Source organism: Lactuca sativa, chromosome 4, assembly GCF_002870075.4.
Source record: "Lactuca sativa cultivar Salinas chromosome 4, Lsat_Salinas_v11, whole genome shotgun sequence".
Classification (NCBI taxonomy): domain Eukaryota; kingdom Viridiplantae; phylum Streptophyta; class Magnoliopsida; order Asterales; family Asteraceae; genus Lactuca; species Lactuca sativa.
The window spans coordinates 179,159,471-179,177,046 of record NC_056626.2 but is presented as its reverse complement, the minus strand read 5'-3'; the positions used below and the strand labels follow the sequence as shown (position 1 = coordinate 179,177,046).

The following is a 17,576-nucleotide window of genomic DNA, read 5'->3' as shown; positions in this document are numbered from 1 at the left end:
CAAATGTCAGAAGTTCTTTGTCATTTTTCATTGTATCTTTGATATTTGACTCAAATTTATCAAATCTTTCATTGAAAGGGATATTTATGTCAAATATGAATTGTCTCTGAAAAAAAAAATTAATATACATCAAACTTTAAAGAGTAAATTGTTAAATTCACAATAAGGTAAATTTTAAATTTAAAATGATTCACACTGTGAATTATAATGGGATTCACTGTGTGAATTTTCTTACTTATTTAGAACTATTGAAAATTTTATTTATTATATTATAAACATTATCATGATATATATATATATATATATATATATATATATATATATATATATATATATATATATATATATATATATATATATATTAATTAACTTACCACCATTGATGTATCAAAGAAATACTGATTCACTATAGAATTTGATTTAAGCTTTTCTTCGTAGTTCAAAATATCAGTCCAAGCATCAATGACATGTGCATGTACCCATAATCCTAGCTGCATTGTTTCAATCATTCCTCTTCCAAGCACATAATATCTCTTAGTATGAAATACCTTCTCACTTAATTTGTAATCAAATAAAACAATAAAGTAGTTAATAGAAAACTAATTTGTATTTATATTTATATACTATTGTATTTAAATAAAAGATAACATGAATTATTACCTGCTATTACCAATTTTGGAAAAAACTCTATCCGATACTTTTACTTTATCTGGATCCACAAATTTTGATGCACAAACCTCATTTTTATTATAAGGAGAAGATAGCTTCAGTGATGGTTTTTTTAATCTTTTTCCTACTTCTCTTTTTTTGTCTTCATCATCTTCAATTCCCAAGAGATTATTGTCACATTCTGTTTCTTCTGAATCATAACTTTCTCCTTCATCAAGTTTTCCATCTTTTATTTTTTTCTTCATGTATTCATCTTCACTGCTTTCAACTCCTTCCTGAAACTCTTGTGTTAGACCAAGACCAAGTCCAAGTGAAAAACTAGGCATTGATGATTTTCTAGTATTTTTTTTTTTATCATCTATTATTGTTTTTTTTATTTTTTTATTTTTTTGTTCTCAAAAACTTTTTACCTTTTCAAAATCATCATAATCATCAAAATTTAAAATACATTGAATAGAATCAGCAATCTCATACACTATTGGATCATTGTACAAAGTTCCTGGTGTTACCATGATTGGTTGATTCTTTATTTCATGTTCATTCAAATTCTCATCGCTTTTTTCTTCATCTTCATTCCTGTCACTTTTTGCATCATCTTCATTTTGAGTTTTATAAATGAATTCTTGTTCAAAGACTTTCTTCATATCTTTCAACTCATCGCTTTCTGTGAATTTTGTTGTTGAAAACTCAATTAACTTTCCAAACTTCATTTTATCATTCACTAGTTTTTTGTAATTGTTTTTCTCTTTGAATACCAATTCCTACGAAATGAGATAAAAAATGTCAATAAAAATGATTTGTTTTAAACTTTTTTCTATAATAAATTATAGTTTCAGAATATGAATGCATTGATGAGGTATCACATTTTTAATGCATTTTAATAAATTACATATTCACTTTGTGAATTTATTATAGAAAAAGTAATAAAATACACTTTTATATTCACAATGTGAATCACTTTATGAATTTCATCTTAACTAAAATTTTATAACATATATTTGTAATATAACTTCAATTTTTTTTAATTATATAGATTATTAACTTACATCGAGTTTCATATCTTCATTTTCATCGGTGTCGGATTCTTCATCATTCTCTATAACATCATCATTCCATTCCAAAGTTCCAAAGTCACCACTCTTTAACTCAGCTTTTTCCCTTTTCACTATCATTTCATAATCCCAAAAATATAGTGCATGTATTTGTCTTTTTTATTCTTATAATTTCTCATAAACTCTAAATAAGCTAGCTGTTTATGTAAAAAAAATATGATTAATTAGTTTTCTTATAATAATATAACTAAAAGTGTTAATTATAAGAATTTTCCTTACCAATAATACAAGAAGTGGCCCACAATAGTATTTTCCTCTATCGGTTTCATCCCACGTCATCTTTGACATTTTCAAGCAATTGGTTATAAAACCACACCAATCAATTTCTCTCATAGGTGTTTTGCCTAACAAATGTGGCAATACTGTTATCTTACAAGTTCCAGGCTTATTCTGTTCACATATGGTATTAACAAATAGTAATAAAAAGTTTGTTCTGAAAATAATCCCTGAATCTGATGATTCTTTAATTCTCTCTTGAACATCTGATGGTCTCATAGCCTTGAAATTGTACTGTTGCTTCCAATCCGTTAATTCTTTTCCTTCACATTGATCAGTGTTATATATATATATATATATATATATATATATATATATATATATATATATATCTTTTCCACCTAGAGGAATTCCAAGCAAATCATGAACAAGTTCTGGTGTTATGTCTATCTTTGCATTAGGTAGATGGATTTTCATATCTGATGGATTGAATGAATTCACAACAAAACGTGCCAATTTCACAGAAATTCCATTGGTTGCAATTCTCAGCAAAGATCCCAATGCCATTTCTCTAACAGCTTTTTTCTGTTCTATGTTTAAAGATTTAACAATATCATAAAATTTCTTTGGCTCATTCTTGTTCTCAAAGATACTATGTCATTTGGATTTATTGGCACTTTTGCCTTTTTTCTTTGACTACTTCCGGAGTCTTTGTTTTTCTTTTTCTTTTTCCTATTAGTCAATAATTTTCATAAGCTTCTCATAATATAACATATATACTATAAAATAACTAACAATACAAGAAATTCACATGTGAATTTGTTTTGCAAAATATAATATAATACATAAAATAAACATGTGAATTTGTTTATAACTTTGTAAATTAAACATGTGAATAGTAATAAACAAACTTGTTACTTTTTCATCAAATTCTTTCTTTACAAGGCTATCATCAACTTTAATAGGAGTCACAAATTTTTTGTATTCAATCATTTTAAGTCTTGGACTCTATCTGATTTCTATTCATGTTTTAACAAAATTAATAATAATTAATTTTATAATATCAAATTCAATTATAATTTTATAAATACTAACCTTCAGTTGTTTTCTTTTCAGGTGTCTTGAAAATAGATTTGTCTTGCTTCATCGACTATTTGATTTTTGTTTTTTGTAATTTTGGACTCTGTCTGATTTCTGTTCAATTTTAAAAAAAATTAAAGATAACTGATTTTATATATTAAAGTAAATTATAATTTTACAAATACTAACCTTGTGTTGTTTTCTTTTCAAGTGTCTTTAAAACAGATTCATCTTGCTTCATTAATTTTTTTGTTTGCTTTTTTAGAATCTCATCACCTTCTAAACTTTTTTATTTTTCAACATTTTCATCAATAGTCTTTTCATCTTCATTTTTTGTTAATTTATTAACTATTTCCACCATGGTTCTCCTTGCTGTTTTTTGGTATATTTTTTTTTGAACCTTCAACTACAAAATGTGAAATTTTAATATCAATGTCAAAATTATATGTAGTATTATGAAATACATGTCAAACAATATAAAATTGAACATGTGATGATCAAATTGCAAAAACTTTTTAGAAATTCACATTGTGAATCTGTTAGGTTATGAGTTATATCCAAGATTCACATTGTGAATTTATGTATTTAACAGCAAAAGAGTTTGAAGTTCACCAAGTGATGTACACATACACATTGTGAATTTTTAAAATTATTTTGTGTATAGTAAATACAAACAAAAGTGTTGACCAACTTGAAATTTTTTTTAAGAGATTCACATTGTGAATCTGTGTGAATGTGAGACATACATCCAAGATTCACATTGTGAATTTATTCATGTAACAGCAAAAGAGTTTGAGGTTCACCAAGTGATGTATACATACACATTGTGAATTTTTAAAATTATTCTGTGCATAGTGAATACAAACAAAAGTGTTGACCAACTTGAATTTTTTTTAATAGATTCACATTTTGAATGTGTGTGAATGTGAGACATACATCCAAGATTCATATTGTGAATTTATGCATTTAACAGAAAAAGAGTTTGAGGTTCACCAAGTGATGTACACATACACATGGTGAATTTTTACAAATATTTTGTGCATAGCGAATACAAACAAAGGTGTTGACCAACTTGATTTTTTTAAGAGATTCACATTGTGAATCTGTGTGAATGTGAGACATACATCCAAGATTCACATTGTGAATTTATGCATTTAACAACAAACGAGTTTGAGGTTCACCAAATGATGTACACATACACATTGTGAATTTTTAAAATTATTTTGTGCATAGTGAATACAAACAAAAGTGTTCACCAACTTGATTTTTTTTTAAGAGATTCACATTTTGAATCTGTGTGAATGTGAGACATACATCCAAGATTCACATTGTGAATTTATGCATTTAATAGCAAAAGAGTTTGAGGTTCACCAAGTGATGTACACATGCACATGGTGAAATTTTACAATTATTTTGTGCATAGTGAATACAAACAATAGTGTTGACCAACTTGAATTTTTTTAAGAGATTCACATTGTGAATCTGTGTGAATGTGAGACATCCAAGATTCACATTGTGAATTTATGCATTTAACAACAAAAGAATTTGAGGTTCACCAAGTGATATACACATACACATGGTGAATTTTTACAATTATTTTGTGCATAGTGAATACAAACAAGAGTGTTGACCAACTTGAATTTTGTTTTTTAAGAGATTCACATTGTGAATCTGTGTGAATGTGAGACATACATCCAAGATTCACATTGTGAATTACCTTTTTTTAATAAATGTGTAGTATATGATTAGATAATTAGTTATTTTAATCTAAATGCGAATGTTCTAACCTTTTTAATCTTGAATATCTTCAATTTTATCACTTGTAGTTGAAGGTAGAACATCTTTTAGATTTCTTGTCAATTTCATACTTTTCTTATTATCATTTTTTTCATTGATCTTTTCTTCATTTCCTGTTTTTGATTAACAAATTAATTCAAACATCAATTTCATGGTATGAAAGTTATGATTTATTCATATATTTCACAATGTGAATCTGGATTACAAATGAATTTAACATAATATTTATTCACATTGTGAATTCAGTTTGAATCAAAACATTACCAATACAACTCTTTATAAATTTACAATGAGAAGCACAATAAGAGATACAATATCAGTTAAACATAGATGCATAATGTGAATTTCACAAGATTAAAAAATTAAATGTATATGATAAATCACCCTGTGAATTTACAATATGAATAAATGATATGTTAAATTTATATATTACCATGATTCACTTTGTGAATTGTCAAGTAATGTAATTCTCAGAAACATTGAATCCTTTCAAAATAATCAAATGTAAATCACAAAGCACACGATGAATTCAAAATGTGAAATTAGTTTTTCAGTTTAATGGGTAAACTCAGAAACCACTTAGATTCACAAAGTTTTTAGGAAATTACGGTTTGTAATTTAGATATTGATGATTTCTGTATCGATTTGAGGAAATTTATATCATTAGGTTTTTGGTAATTATACTAATTCTCAAAAGTTCATGAAATTAGGGTTTCGATTTACTTAATAAACTCGGATTCGAGTTAGATTCATAAAGTTTTAGGAAATTTCAGTTTGAAATATAGAAATTCATGATTTCTGTATCAATTTCAAGAAATTTAAATCATTAGGTTTTCGTTATGTATACAAATTATTAAAAGTTCATCATCTGAGTGTTTCAAATCAATCTAAAATGGTTTTGTTAATAAAATAGTTTATTCACAGATTCATCGAATACATAATGTATCAGATTGTTTAGATTTGTCGTTTTGAAATTTATCAATCGAAAAAATATAATGTTGAAAATGCATTAAATGAGATAATCGGAAATGAATAGCAGTCAAATATACCTTCTAGATTCATTTTGACGAACTCTTCAGGATGATTCACTATGGATATTGACTAAATCGTCGCCGAAGATCTGTTTGAAATCGATGTTCGTCGGTGAAGTAAAAGATCACTTTCAATGAGAGGGTAAAATCGATTTCACTGATATGTGAAACTGATGAATTAACGTCGTTAATTAACAATGAGAGTTAATAAGTTTTAGGTTGCCGAAAATGCCCCCTTAAGTTACGTGTTTGGTTATAATCAGCTGTACACTATTGTTTTTTTATACTTTTACATCTCAAATCCAATGGCTGTTAATTTTTTGATCCAACCATCTTAATAGGTTTCTTGGTTCCTCCACTCATATTGGTTCTCTATTGAACCCCTCCATATATATATATATATATATATATATATATATATATATATATATATATATATATATATATATATATATATATATATATATATATATATATATATATATAGGGTGAGGTTCAGTAGATAACCATAATTAACCAAAGAATCAATCTTTATTTCGGCTTTTAGATCTTATTTTTTATAAAAAAAAACTAAAAATACAGAAATTAATAACTTTTTATTCTTTTCCCAATGATATCAAATTCGATTTTTTTTTTTATATTTTTTTTACGTCAAATTAATAATGTGAATCTTTAAAAATTCACAATGTCAATCCGGATTCACACAATGAATCCGATAAATATTTTTCATATTCACAGTGTTAATATATGAATTTAGATATTTTTAGATTTTCTTTCGATAAAGAGTAAGCTCTAGAAATTAAAAAAAAATGGTTCTTTGAAGAACCAATAATTATGGTTCTCTATTAAACTTTTATATATATATATATATATATATATATATATATATATATATATATATATATATATATATATATATATATATATATATATATATATATATATATATATAATTTGTTTATCAAGAACATCGAATAAACATTAATTTCAACCTTAACATCTAAAATGTTGAACAAGTCAAAATCGGTGATGTCACAAATGATCGGGCTATACTAACTTATTTCTTTTACGTAAATAACAATTAAAACATATATATATTCACCGTGATTTCTGTTTTTTTCCTTCCATTTCAATATTTCTTAGACTTCAGCCTTCACCAACCACACATTTCAACAGTAAAAAACAACTCAAAAAAGGCAACTTGAAATTTAAAATAACCTTAATTTAATCCTTCTAACACTTGGAAATATTATACATCTACATCTAAATATGTTTAGCCGACGAACCCATTGTATAAATAGGTGTACCATTGACACTATCAACGAACACAAACCCAAGACATAGTCACCCTGAGACCCTTTCACCACAAAATGCTCTTTCTCCCACCTTCACCAACCACCTCCGCCACCATATAACTCCGATAATTAGTTCACCCATCGATCATTTCATCTCTTACACAAAACTTCACAACCCTTTTCAAACATTCATCGAGTTGATAACTAAAGATGGAAGAAGCGAGAGCCAGGGGCTCAGTCAGGCGAAGTGTCAGCCGGACAATTAGCAGGAACCGGAGTACGGCAAGATGGGGTATGGAAGACGTGTTTGCCGGCGGGAGTGGTGGCAGCTACAACCGCCGGTCTAGTCGGCACTCGGAGGAAGATGAAGAGGCCCTCAGGTGGGCTGCGTTGGAAAAACTACCCACTTATGATCGTTTAAGAACCACCATCATGAAGTCTTATACAAACGAAGATGAAAACCAACGTCAAAGGACTAGCATCTTACATAAAGAAATAGATGTACGAAAGCTTGATCCAAACGATAAACAGCAGTTTATTGATAGGATTTTTAAGGTTGCGGAAGAAGATATTGAAAAGTTCTTGAGAAAGTTCAGAAATCGTATTGATAAGTAAGTTTTATCTTTTTATCATATTCAACTATTCGTTTACTTTGTTGCAGTCGAAAAAAATCAAATTTTACTGTGGTTGTCCGTTATCTTTCCACTTTTACATGTTGTAAAAATAAAAACTAAATTTTTTGGAAGCATTATACTAAAAAATCTTGAATTCCAAAACAGTAAATCGATGTCAATGTCTTTCTTTTTTTACCAAAAGATGTAAAATTCAACAAACATTAGTAGTTTATCTAACAATAGTAAACTCTTTTTGACAACAATTTTGTCCACATGCATGCAAAAGTCAAACTTTCATATGTAATCAGTAATCTCCTTGGCTAGGGAAAGCTGTCATAGATGCAAGACTATAATGTAAAGAATAAGTTAAGAATATATCAAAAAAATGGGAAAGACATGTTCTAAAACTATTAATTTATTTGGATAACTTTTTTTGGGAACAAGTCTAATTAATAATGAAGTATTCCACTTTTACTTGACTTTCCTTCGATACTAACACAATCATTGAAAATATTCATTTGAATAAAACTTGGAAATCTTAAAATTTGGAATATAATTTTTAAAAGATATATAACTTTTTGTGGTCAATTATTCCAGGGTTGGCATCACGCTCCCAACCGTTGAAGTACGATTTGAACATTTGACAATCGAAGCTGATTGTCACATTGGAGACAGAGCACTTCCTTCATTAGCAAATGCTACTAGAAATTTGATTGAATCAGGTTTGGGATGCTTAGGTATCGGTTTAGCTGAAAAAACTAAACTCACAATTCTTAAAGATGCATCCGGGATCATAAAACCATCAAGGTAATTAAATTATTAGTAATTTTATCTAAATTTTACTATATTTTTCATTTGAAACGACATATATTATTAAAAACTAGCAAGTTGCCAGTAAAGAACAATTCCAAAGACATATTATAAAGCAGAAATATCAAAACATAAGTTATATAATAAGCCGACCCGTTAGTTGTGTATTTCTTGGCTTGTTGCTCATGTATTATATGAATCAGATATTTTAACTTAAACGTTTACTAAATATAAATCTAGATAATATTCTATTTTTTTAGAAAACGAACATATTTGATTAAATTAACGATGTTTTTGTTTGTTTTCAATTATCTTTTTAGGATGGCACTATTGTTGGGCCCACCGTCATCCGGGAAAACAACTCTTTTATTGGCACTAGCCGGAAAGTTGGACAATAGCTTAAAGGTATAATTTAACCTCTAAATATAAATTTACATATAATTTATATCAAGATTATCTTAAACTAAATCAATGATTACAATGTTAATAACAAATAACAGGTTAAGGGAGAAATTACATACAATGGGCATAAACTTACTGAATTTGTACCACGAAAGACATCAGCTTACATTAGTCAAAACGATGTTCATGTTGGAGAAATGACAGTTAAAGAAACACTAGATTTCTCTGCAAGGTGTCAAGGAGTCGGGTCACGTTATGGTATTATTTTATAATCCATATTTTCTAAATTTATTCTCATTTTATTCGTGTTATATATATATAATATAAAAATGTAACAAAAACAACAGAATTATTAACCGAGCTTGCTAGGAGAGAAAAGGAAGCCGGGATTTTCCCAGAAGCCGAAGTCGATCTTTTCATGAAGGTAACTAACTTTACTAATATAATGCATTAATCATATCCCGAAAATATTCGACTTTTTTTTTTTTATATTATTATTTTTGTTTTAATTAATCTTTGATTTTATAAATTCAGGCAACATCAATGGAAGGAGTTGAAAGTAGTTTAATTACCGACTACACTCTTAGGGTAAGCCAAAAGTCAAACAAAATTCGACCAACTTATTTATTTCTTTATTCTCATTTTGTGGGTCAACGGTGACTGCTCATTTATTAATTAATTGGTAAATGCCTTTAACGTTTTTCAACCTCGTGGTTGGTGAACTAATTTTAAAAAATACTAAGTTTTCAATTAAATTATTTGTTACAGATTTTGGGACTTGATGTATGCCGGGATACCATTGTTGGTGATGAAATGATACGAGGGATCTCCGGTGGTCAAAAGAAACGTGTCACAACAGGTTAATTTTTTTTTTACATGTATTAGATTAAAAAGTTTTATATTTTCAAAAAACAAGTTATATAAGTTAAATAAAGATTTGTATAAATGTGTTGACAAATACTCATATGATGTGAAACAACTAAATCCAAGTCAATCTCATGGTGGGTGGTTGATGGCAACAAATAAAGTGATTGATATAACCTAATCAAACTAGTCATGGGTTAAGTGGTTAAGTGGGATATGAAGCCATGGTCCAAACCTAACTCACCCAATTGAATCCAAGTCATGTTAGGTGAAACCACATCACTAGTTTGATATGATTGGAGACATGGTAGATCAATTGTTACTTTCATAGTTAATTTCATGGAATCTATTAATTATATATCTTTTATAATTAAATTATCTATTCATAGATAAAATGTGAACAATCATTTAAGAATAATGTATCACGTGTAATGGTAACATGAACAAAGATAGAAAATATCATGTTTGCATTTCCCTAAAAGAATGTGCCAAAGAAATTGTAGCTGGCTTGACCAATTTTGTATTTGTTATCTCATATCAGGGTCCACACCCTACTTCATTATCCATAAGTTCCCTGATCTCTTTAGCTGTGTTTTTTTGAATGAATTTTTCAAACACATCAACAGTGGACCACACCATATCAAAGAGCTTAACCACACATTTCTTTTACCAATTTACTTTCACCCTTTTGGTAACATAGTGTTAAATTCAATTTCACCAAAAAAAAATGATATTCTTCAAGATACTTCTTAAAAAAAAAATGTTAGATAATGTCTACCGTGTTATTTATTTATTTATTTTTTTAATATTACGATGTATAGTTTTAAACAATTTTATAGTAAAAACAATTAAACCCTAAAATAATTACCGACTCCTCCTTCCTTCCTCTGCATGTGGTTATAGGACTATTCGGGTACATAATCCAAATTAGAATTCAAAGTCCTAAACTATTTCCCCTTATATCTAAATTGTTGACTATTTTTAGTTTTCTACAAATATATCACCTCAAAAAGAAAAAAAAATTCCGGTGACATTTGTTAGGATATCGATATCGTGACAATATCCATGTTGTGGAATATGATATACAACTACTATTAAAATGACGAATCATATAAATAAATTGAGTTTTGACGAATGTTATTTGATTTATAAAACAGGAGAGATGATTGTTGGGCCTACAAAAACACTTTTTATGGACGAGATATCAACTGGGCTAGACAGTTCCACCACATTTCAAATTGTGAAATGCCTCCAACAAATTGTTCATCTCACCGACGCCACTGTGTTAATGTCCCTACTACAACCAGCACCAGAGACATTTGATCTGTTTGATGACATCATATTGCTCTCAGAAGGCCAAATCGTATATCAGGGCCCAAGAGAACATGTGGTTGAGTTTTTCGAAACATGTGGATTCAAATGTCCAGAAAGAAAAGGCACCGCTGATTTTTTGCAAGAGGTAGGGTTCTACACCATCTTAATTATACATCTTATAAATGGAAGTAAAAGAAAAATCGAACCATATTAGCATATGATTTCTCACAAAATAACTCATGACATATACACTCTCCATAAAATAAAAAGAAATTTCCAATAAAGTCCTAATATTTGAATGTTTAATCTTAATTTTTATTTTTGAATAGAAAAGTCCGATTATTTTATATTTTGTCCAAATTATTTAAACAATCACTATTTTTTTAACAAAAAATAACATATTATCTTATAAAATTAAATAATCAAGATTTTTTTGTTCAAAAAATAAATATTGAGATTAAACCGTAAATTTTACGTTGTTTAAATTTACTATTTGCTGTAAAAGTTTTTTTTTTTTTCACAAAATAACCCAAAACATTATACAAAATAGTGATTTTAGATACTATTGCCATGGTTATTTACTTATTTATGAAAAAAAAAGTATTTATATTTTTTCTAAAAGTGGAAGAATGTTGACAGGTTACGTCGAGGAAGGATCAAGAACAGTACTGGGTTGACAGAAACAAACCATACAAATACATATCAGTCACCGAATTCACAAAACGATTTCAACGATTCCATGTCGGACTTCGTCTCGAGAATGAGCTTTCAGTTCCATTCGACAAATCAAGAAGCCACAGAGCTGCATTGGTATACAAAAAATACCTGGTTTCCAAAATGGATCTTCTAAAAGCTTCATGGGACAAAGAATGGCTCCTAATCCAACGAAACTCTTTCGTCTACGTTTTCAAAACTGTTCAAATCATAATCGTAGCCTTCATTGGATCAACAGTCTTCTTAAGGACTAGAATGCACTCACGAAACGAACAAGATGGTGCTGTTTACATTGGTGCACTTTTGTTCAGTATGCTTATCAACATGTTCAACGGATTTGCTGAATTGTCACTCACGATTCAAAGACTTCCGGTGTTTTATAAGCAAAGGGATTTGTTGTTTCATCCGCCATGGGCGTTTACTCTTCCAACCTTTCTGCTTCGTGTACCTATATCGCTTGTGGAGACGATTGTTTGGATGGTTGTTTCTTATTACACCATTGGATTTGCCCCTGAAGCTAGCAGATTCTTCAAGCAATTCCTGTTGATATTTCTAGTCCAACAAATGGCTGCTGGGATCTTTAGGGTTATTGCAGGGCTTTGTAGAACCATGATCATTGCTAACACCGGTGGAGCTCTCACTCTTCTACTTGTCTTTCTTCTCGGTGGTTTCATCCTTCCTAAAGGTTAGTCCAAAGTATAAAAAAAATCAAACCCATAAACTGTTCGACGAAATTCCCCAATGAATTTACTCAAGAGTTTGTGTGTTAACAGGTCAAATCCCGGATTGGTGGGGATGGGGTTATTGGGTTTCACCCATTACATATGCTTACAATGCGATCGCAGTGAATGAGATGTTTTCTAATAGGTGGATGAATAAATTTGTAAGTCATAATCATTCTCCAATTATTTATAAATTTGAAATATATATATATATATATATATATATATATATATATATATATATATATATATATATATATATATATATATATATATATATATATATATATATATATATATATATATATATATATATATATATATATATATTGAATACACTAACATGATTAAATCTATATAGGCTTCCGACAATGTAACAAGATTGGGTTTACAAATTTTGAAAAACTTCGATGTTCCTAGACAAAGCAACTGGTATTGGATTGGGACAGCTGCCCTTGTGGGTTTCACAATTCTCCTAAACGTGTTGTTCACTTTAGCACTCATGTATCTCGATGGTAAGTTTCAATTTATATTTTTTTATTTATATTTTTGAATGGAGACAAATTTTTTAATTATAAAATTATAAAATTTAGCTCCTGGGAAACGACAAGCAATAATATCGAAAGAAACAGCAGCCGAAATGGAAGCAAACCAAGAAGAAAATACCGAAATACCAAGACTGAGGGTAAATCCGTCAAAAAGAGATACACTTCCTCAGTCTTTATCAGCTGCTGATGGAAACAACACAAGTATGAAAAACAAATATAAAAAAAAATGTTACATTCATAGTTATGTATTTATATTTATACGTGACTCATTTTTAAAATTACAGGGGAAGTAGCTATGCAACGTATGAGCGATCCAAGTCATGCCCATGGAATAAAAAGAGACCAAGATTTATATATCGAAACTGCAACCGGTGTATCCCCTAAAAAAGGAATGGTTTTACCCTTCACTCCTCTCGCCATGTCATTCGACAGTGTCAACTATTATGTCGATATGCCAGCTGTAAGTTTCATACATAACTTGTTTTAATTTAGTACGCTATGATAAATAGGTTGGGTAAACGGCCTCAAAGATTCCCAACAACCCTTTCAATGAAGTAATAGAGAAAACTGAACACAAGAATAAACGTGTAAACTCTAACAATCGGATAAAAACCATGGGCCTCCTGAAAGAAAAATTCACTATCTCACGTTCTCCAAAAATTTAACCCGCTCAACATAAGAGAAGAAAGAAAGAACCAAACACTTTAAGTGTATTTGATTGTGGCACATTGCCACGAAAGCCTTGGACTCCTTTTACAAGAAATAAATCTGAACCAAATATGGTAATTAAAATTTGAATAATGAATTAAACAGGAAATGAAGGAACAAGGGGTGACAGAAGATAGGTTACAATTACTTCGAGGTGTAACGGGTGCATTTAGGCCTGGAATCTTGACTGCATTGATGGGAGTAAGTGGAGCTGGAAAAACTACATTAATGGATGTTTTAGCAGGAAGGAAAACAGGTGGTTATATTGAAGGTGATATAAAAATATCCGGATATCCAAAAAATCAACAAACTTTTGCAAGAATTTCTGGATATTGTGAACAAACTGATATCCATACACCCCAAATCACAATTCGCGAATCTTTAATCTACTCAGCTTTCCTCCGTCTCCCCAAAGAAGTTAGCAATGAAGAAAAAATGGTGAGCTAACTTTTCTCAAAATAAAATTTTAAAACTGTTAATCTTTAATGGGTAAACAAAATGGTTAGTTACCTATTTATGACATTAACCCTATAAATTTATAATCTTTTTTTTTTTGTTCAGACTTTTGTGGATCAAGTGATGGAGTTAGTTGAGTTAGATAATCTAAAAGATGCAATAGTGGGACTTCCAGGAGTTACTGGTTTATCAACAGAACAAAGAAAGAGGCTAACAATTGCAGTAGAACTTGTTGCAAATCCTTCAATTATTTTCATGGATGAACCAACTTCTGGGCTTGATGCAAGAGCAGCTGCCATTGTTATGAGAACTGTAAGAAACACTGTGGATACTGGAAGAACCGTTGTTTGCACTATTCATCAGCCTAGTATTGATATCTTTGAAGCATTTGATGAGGTAAACTTAAACAATATCTATTTCTAATTTTCTATACAAAGTTCTATATCAATTCTATATATATAAACAAGTTATTGATCTTTATCATATATCATGTGTCTTCAGTTGCTACTAATGAAAAGAGGAGGTCAAGTGATCTATGGGGGACCACTGGGCAGGAACTCCCAGAAAATTGTTGAATATTTTGAGGTATTTCTCATAAACCAATACGAAATTAAAAAAAAAATGAGTTGATCACTAAAATGACAAAAAAGGTACAGATATTATAATAAATGATGACTGTATTTTGCAGGCAATTCCAGGGGTACCAAAAATAGCAGAGAAGTACAATCCAGCAACATGGATGTTGGAAGTAAGTTCTATTGCTGCAGAGGTTAGACTTGGAATGGATTTTGCTGAACACTACAGGAATTCAGCTTTGCATGAGTAAGAACTAAGAACTAAGAACTAAGAAGAGATTTTATATTTTTATTTATGTAATTAAAAAAAAAAAAAGTTGAAGGAACGAATTAATTGAAAATTAATATTGAAATGCAGAAGGAACAAAGGTTTGGTTCAGGAGTTGAGTATACCTCCTTCAGGTTCAAAAGATCTTTATTTTGCAACGCAATATTCTCAATCAACATGGGGACAATTCAAATCGTGTTTATGGAAACAATGGTGGAGTTATTGGAGATCACCTGATTATAATCTTGTTCGTTACTTCTTCACTTTAGCTTGTGCACTCATGGTGGGAACTATTTTTTGGAAAATCGGGAAAAAAAGGTTTCTATCTTTTTCTTCTTTTTACTTCGTTCATTTCATACCTTTTGACCCTGATCTTTTTACTTTGTTTTACCATTTTTTTTATTCTGACAGGATTTTTCGAAAAAAAAATAAAAACGCAGTTACTTTTTTTGACATGGAAAATTTTTATGACATATTTTTGTATATTTGAAAGAGTCAACGACTTTTCATATATTTGAAAAGCTGACTATGTATATATAAATTAATATTATTTTTTTGAATCTTCAGAGACAGTAGTAGTGATCTGACAACAATCATTGGAGCCATGTATGCTGCTGTTCTTTTTGTGGGAATCAACAACTGTTCAACGGTTCAACCAATCGTAGCAACAGAAAGAACTGTTTTTTATCGCGAAACAGCTGCTGGAATGTACTCCGCGTTACCATACGCCATGGCACAGGTTAAAAAAACAAAAAACAAAAAAAAATATCATCATACCGTTCACTTTTATATTTTTTTACTGATAAATTATATAAAATTAATGAAATGCAGGTGTTTGTGGAGATACCGTATGTATTTGTTCAAACAACATATTACACTCTCATAGTGTATGCCATGGTGTCATTCGAATGGACTGCGGCTAAATTCTTTTGGTTCTTTTTCATAAACTTCTTTTCGTTCCTTTACTTCACATACTATGGAATGATGACGGTTTCCATTACACCAAACCACCAAGTCGCAGCTATATTTGCAGCCGCTTTCTACTCCCTTTTCAATCTTTTCTCCGGTTTCTTCATTCCAAGACCCGTAAGTGCTCTTTCCTAGTTTCTTTTTTGTTACATCTGGTTGTTTTTCCAAAAGAGCCCTGGAGGAGACTTGAGAGAGGGTAGACTTAAACATATATAAAGACAGATGTGGGATACCAACATACCCTCTTAGACCTAGGCTGCTCTGATACCATGTTAGATATGTGAAGTCCTTGATTTTCTCTCCAAAAGATCATTTGTCTATATTTGACGGACTAACCGAAAAGCTAGCTGATAGCCGATAAAAACTGACATTTAGTAAATACTAGCTAGAAAGTATGAAATGACATAAAAGGGCATGTAGTCTTAGATGAGAGATGGCAGCATGCCTAACATAGTCTTAGATGAGAGATGGCAGAGTCCAACATATATAGAGACGGATGAGTCAGTGTCTAGCTGATGTGGGACACTAATAGTTTAGTTATAGGAACTTATCAACTCATAAAATTAATATTTTTAACTTTTTTGTTGAATTCAGAGGATACCCAAGTGGTGGATATGGTACTACTGGATTTGCCCGTTGGCATGGACTGTATACGGTGCGATTGTGTCACAATACGGTGATGTGGAGGCGACCATTAATGTGCCTGGGATGTCATTTGATCCTAGAATTAAAGATTACGTTAAAGACAATTATGGTTATGACCCGAATTTCATGGCACCCGTTGCTATAGTTTTGGTTGCTTTTGCGGCCTTTTTTGCTTTTATGTATGCATATTGCTTGAAGACATTGAACTTCCAAATGAGGTAGTTAGGTCACAACTTGTAAAATATAGACACATGTTATTGAGCCATTTGAGATTGGTGACAATTGGATATAGTGTATTAGATTTATAATGTATGGAGAAGTTTTGGGATGTATTTTGTAATTGTATATGTTCAAAGATATTGTAATGAAAGTATGAAAAAGTTTATCCATCTTGCAGACGACTTTATAGCATGAAACATTAAATTTAATAGAATGAAAGCATTTGCAACTTTTTTTATTCAATGTTGAGTGTTCTGAAAATGGTCATTTTCAAATAATCAAAGTTGGGAATTAAAATGATTTAGATCTAGGAAGGTTTTATAAAAACTTTTTATTTAGGTATTTTGAGGTTTTTGTGGTAGTTCAATTTCTCATATTTATTGAACCAAACACAAGAATTTATGAGAATTAAATTATAACTAGCAAAAGGCTGCATGCAACATTTGTTGCGGGGTGGAATAAGGTTAGCGTAAGGTTAACCTATTTTACATTGCGCTTGGAAGTATTTATCACATACCAAAATCATGGAAAATAGCAATCTACTTTAT

General features: G+C 29.9%; 1 protein-coding gene across 1 annotated transcript; it reads left to right on the top strand.

The window, feature by feature from the left end:
* Positions 1 to 7,202: 7,202 nt before the first annotated feature.
* On the top strand, positions 7,203 to 17,198 carry LOC111907930 (ABC transporter G family member 36). The gene is made up of 21 exons (XM_023903737.3): positions 7,203 to 7,811; positions 8,412 to 8,621; positions 8,945 to 9,029; positions 9,125 to 9,284; positions 9,374 to 9,450; positions 9,561 to 9,614; positions 9,795 to 9,885; positions 11,048 to 11,349; positions 11,844 to 12,603; positions 12,692 to 12,801; positions 13,002 to 13,155; positions 13,234 to 13,389; positions 13,473 to 13,648; positions 14,002 to 14,334; positions 14,458 to 14,748; positions 14,854 to 14,937; positions 15,041 to 15,174; positions 15,286 to 15,513; positions 15,763 to 15,934; positions 16,027 to 16,281; positions 16,759 to 17,198. Exons 1-21 carry the CDS (start codon positions 7,411 to 7,413, stop codon positions 17,029 to 17,031), a joined length of 4,506 nt encoding a protein of 1,501 aa, XP_023759505.2. The 5' UTR covers positions 7,203 to 7,410; the 3' UTR covers positions 17,032 to 17,198.
* The last annotated feature ends 378 nt before the right edge of the window (positions 17,199 to 17,576 follow it).

Bases quoted from the DNA above. Each gene is read 5' to 3' on its own strand.
- LOC111907930 (XM_023903737.3), top strand. From the start codon at position 7,411: ATGGAAGAAGCGAGAGCCAGGGGCTCAGTCAGGCGAAGTGTCAGCCGG. The intron at 9,451-9,560 runs GTAACTAACTTT...TTATAAATTCAG, and splicing joins AAGTCGATCTTTTCATGAAG to GCAACATCAATGGAAGGAGT. The intron at 13,649-14,001 runs GTAAGTTTCATA...TGAATTAAACAG, and splicing joins ATTATGTCGATATGCCAGCT to GAAATGAAGGAACAAGGGGT.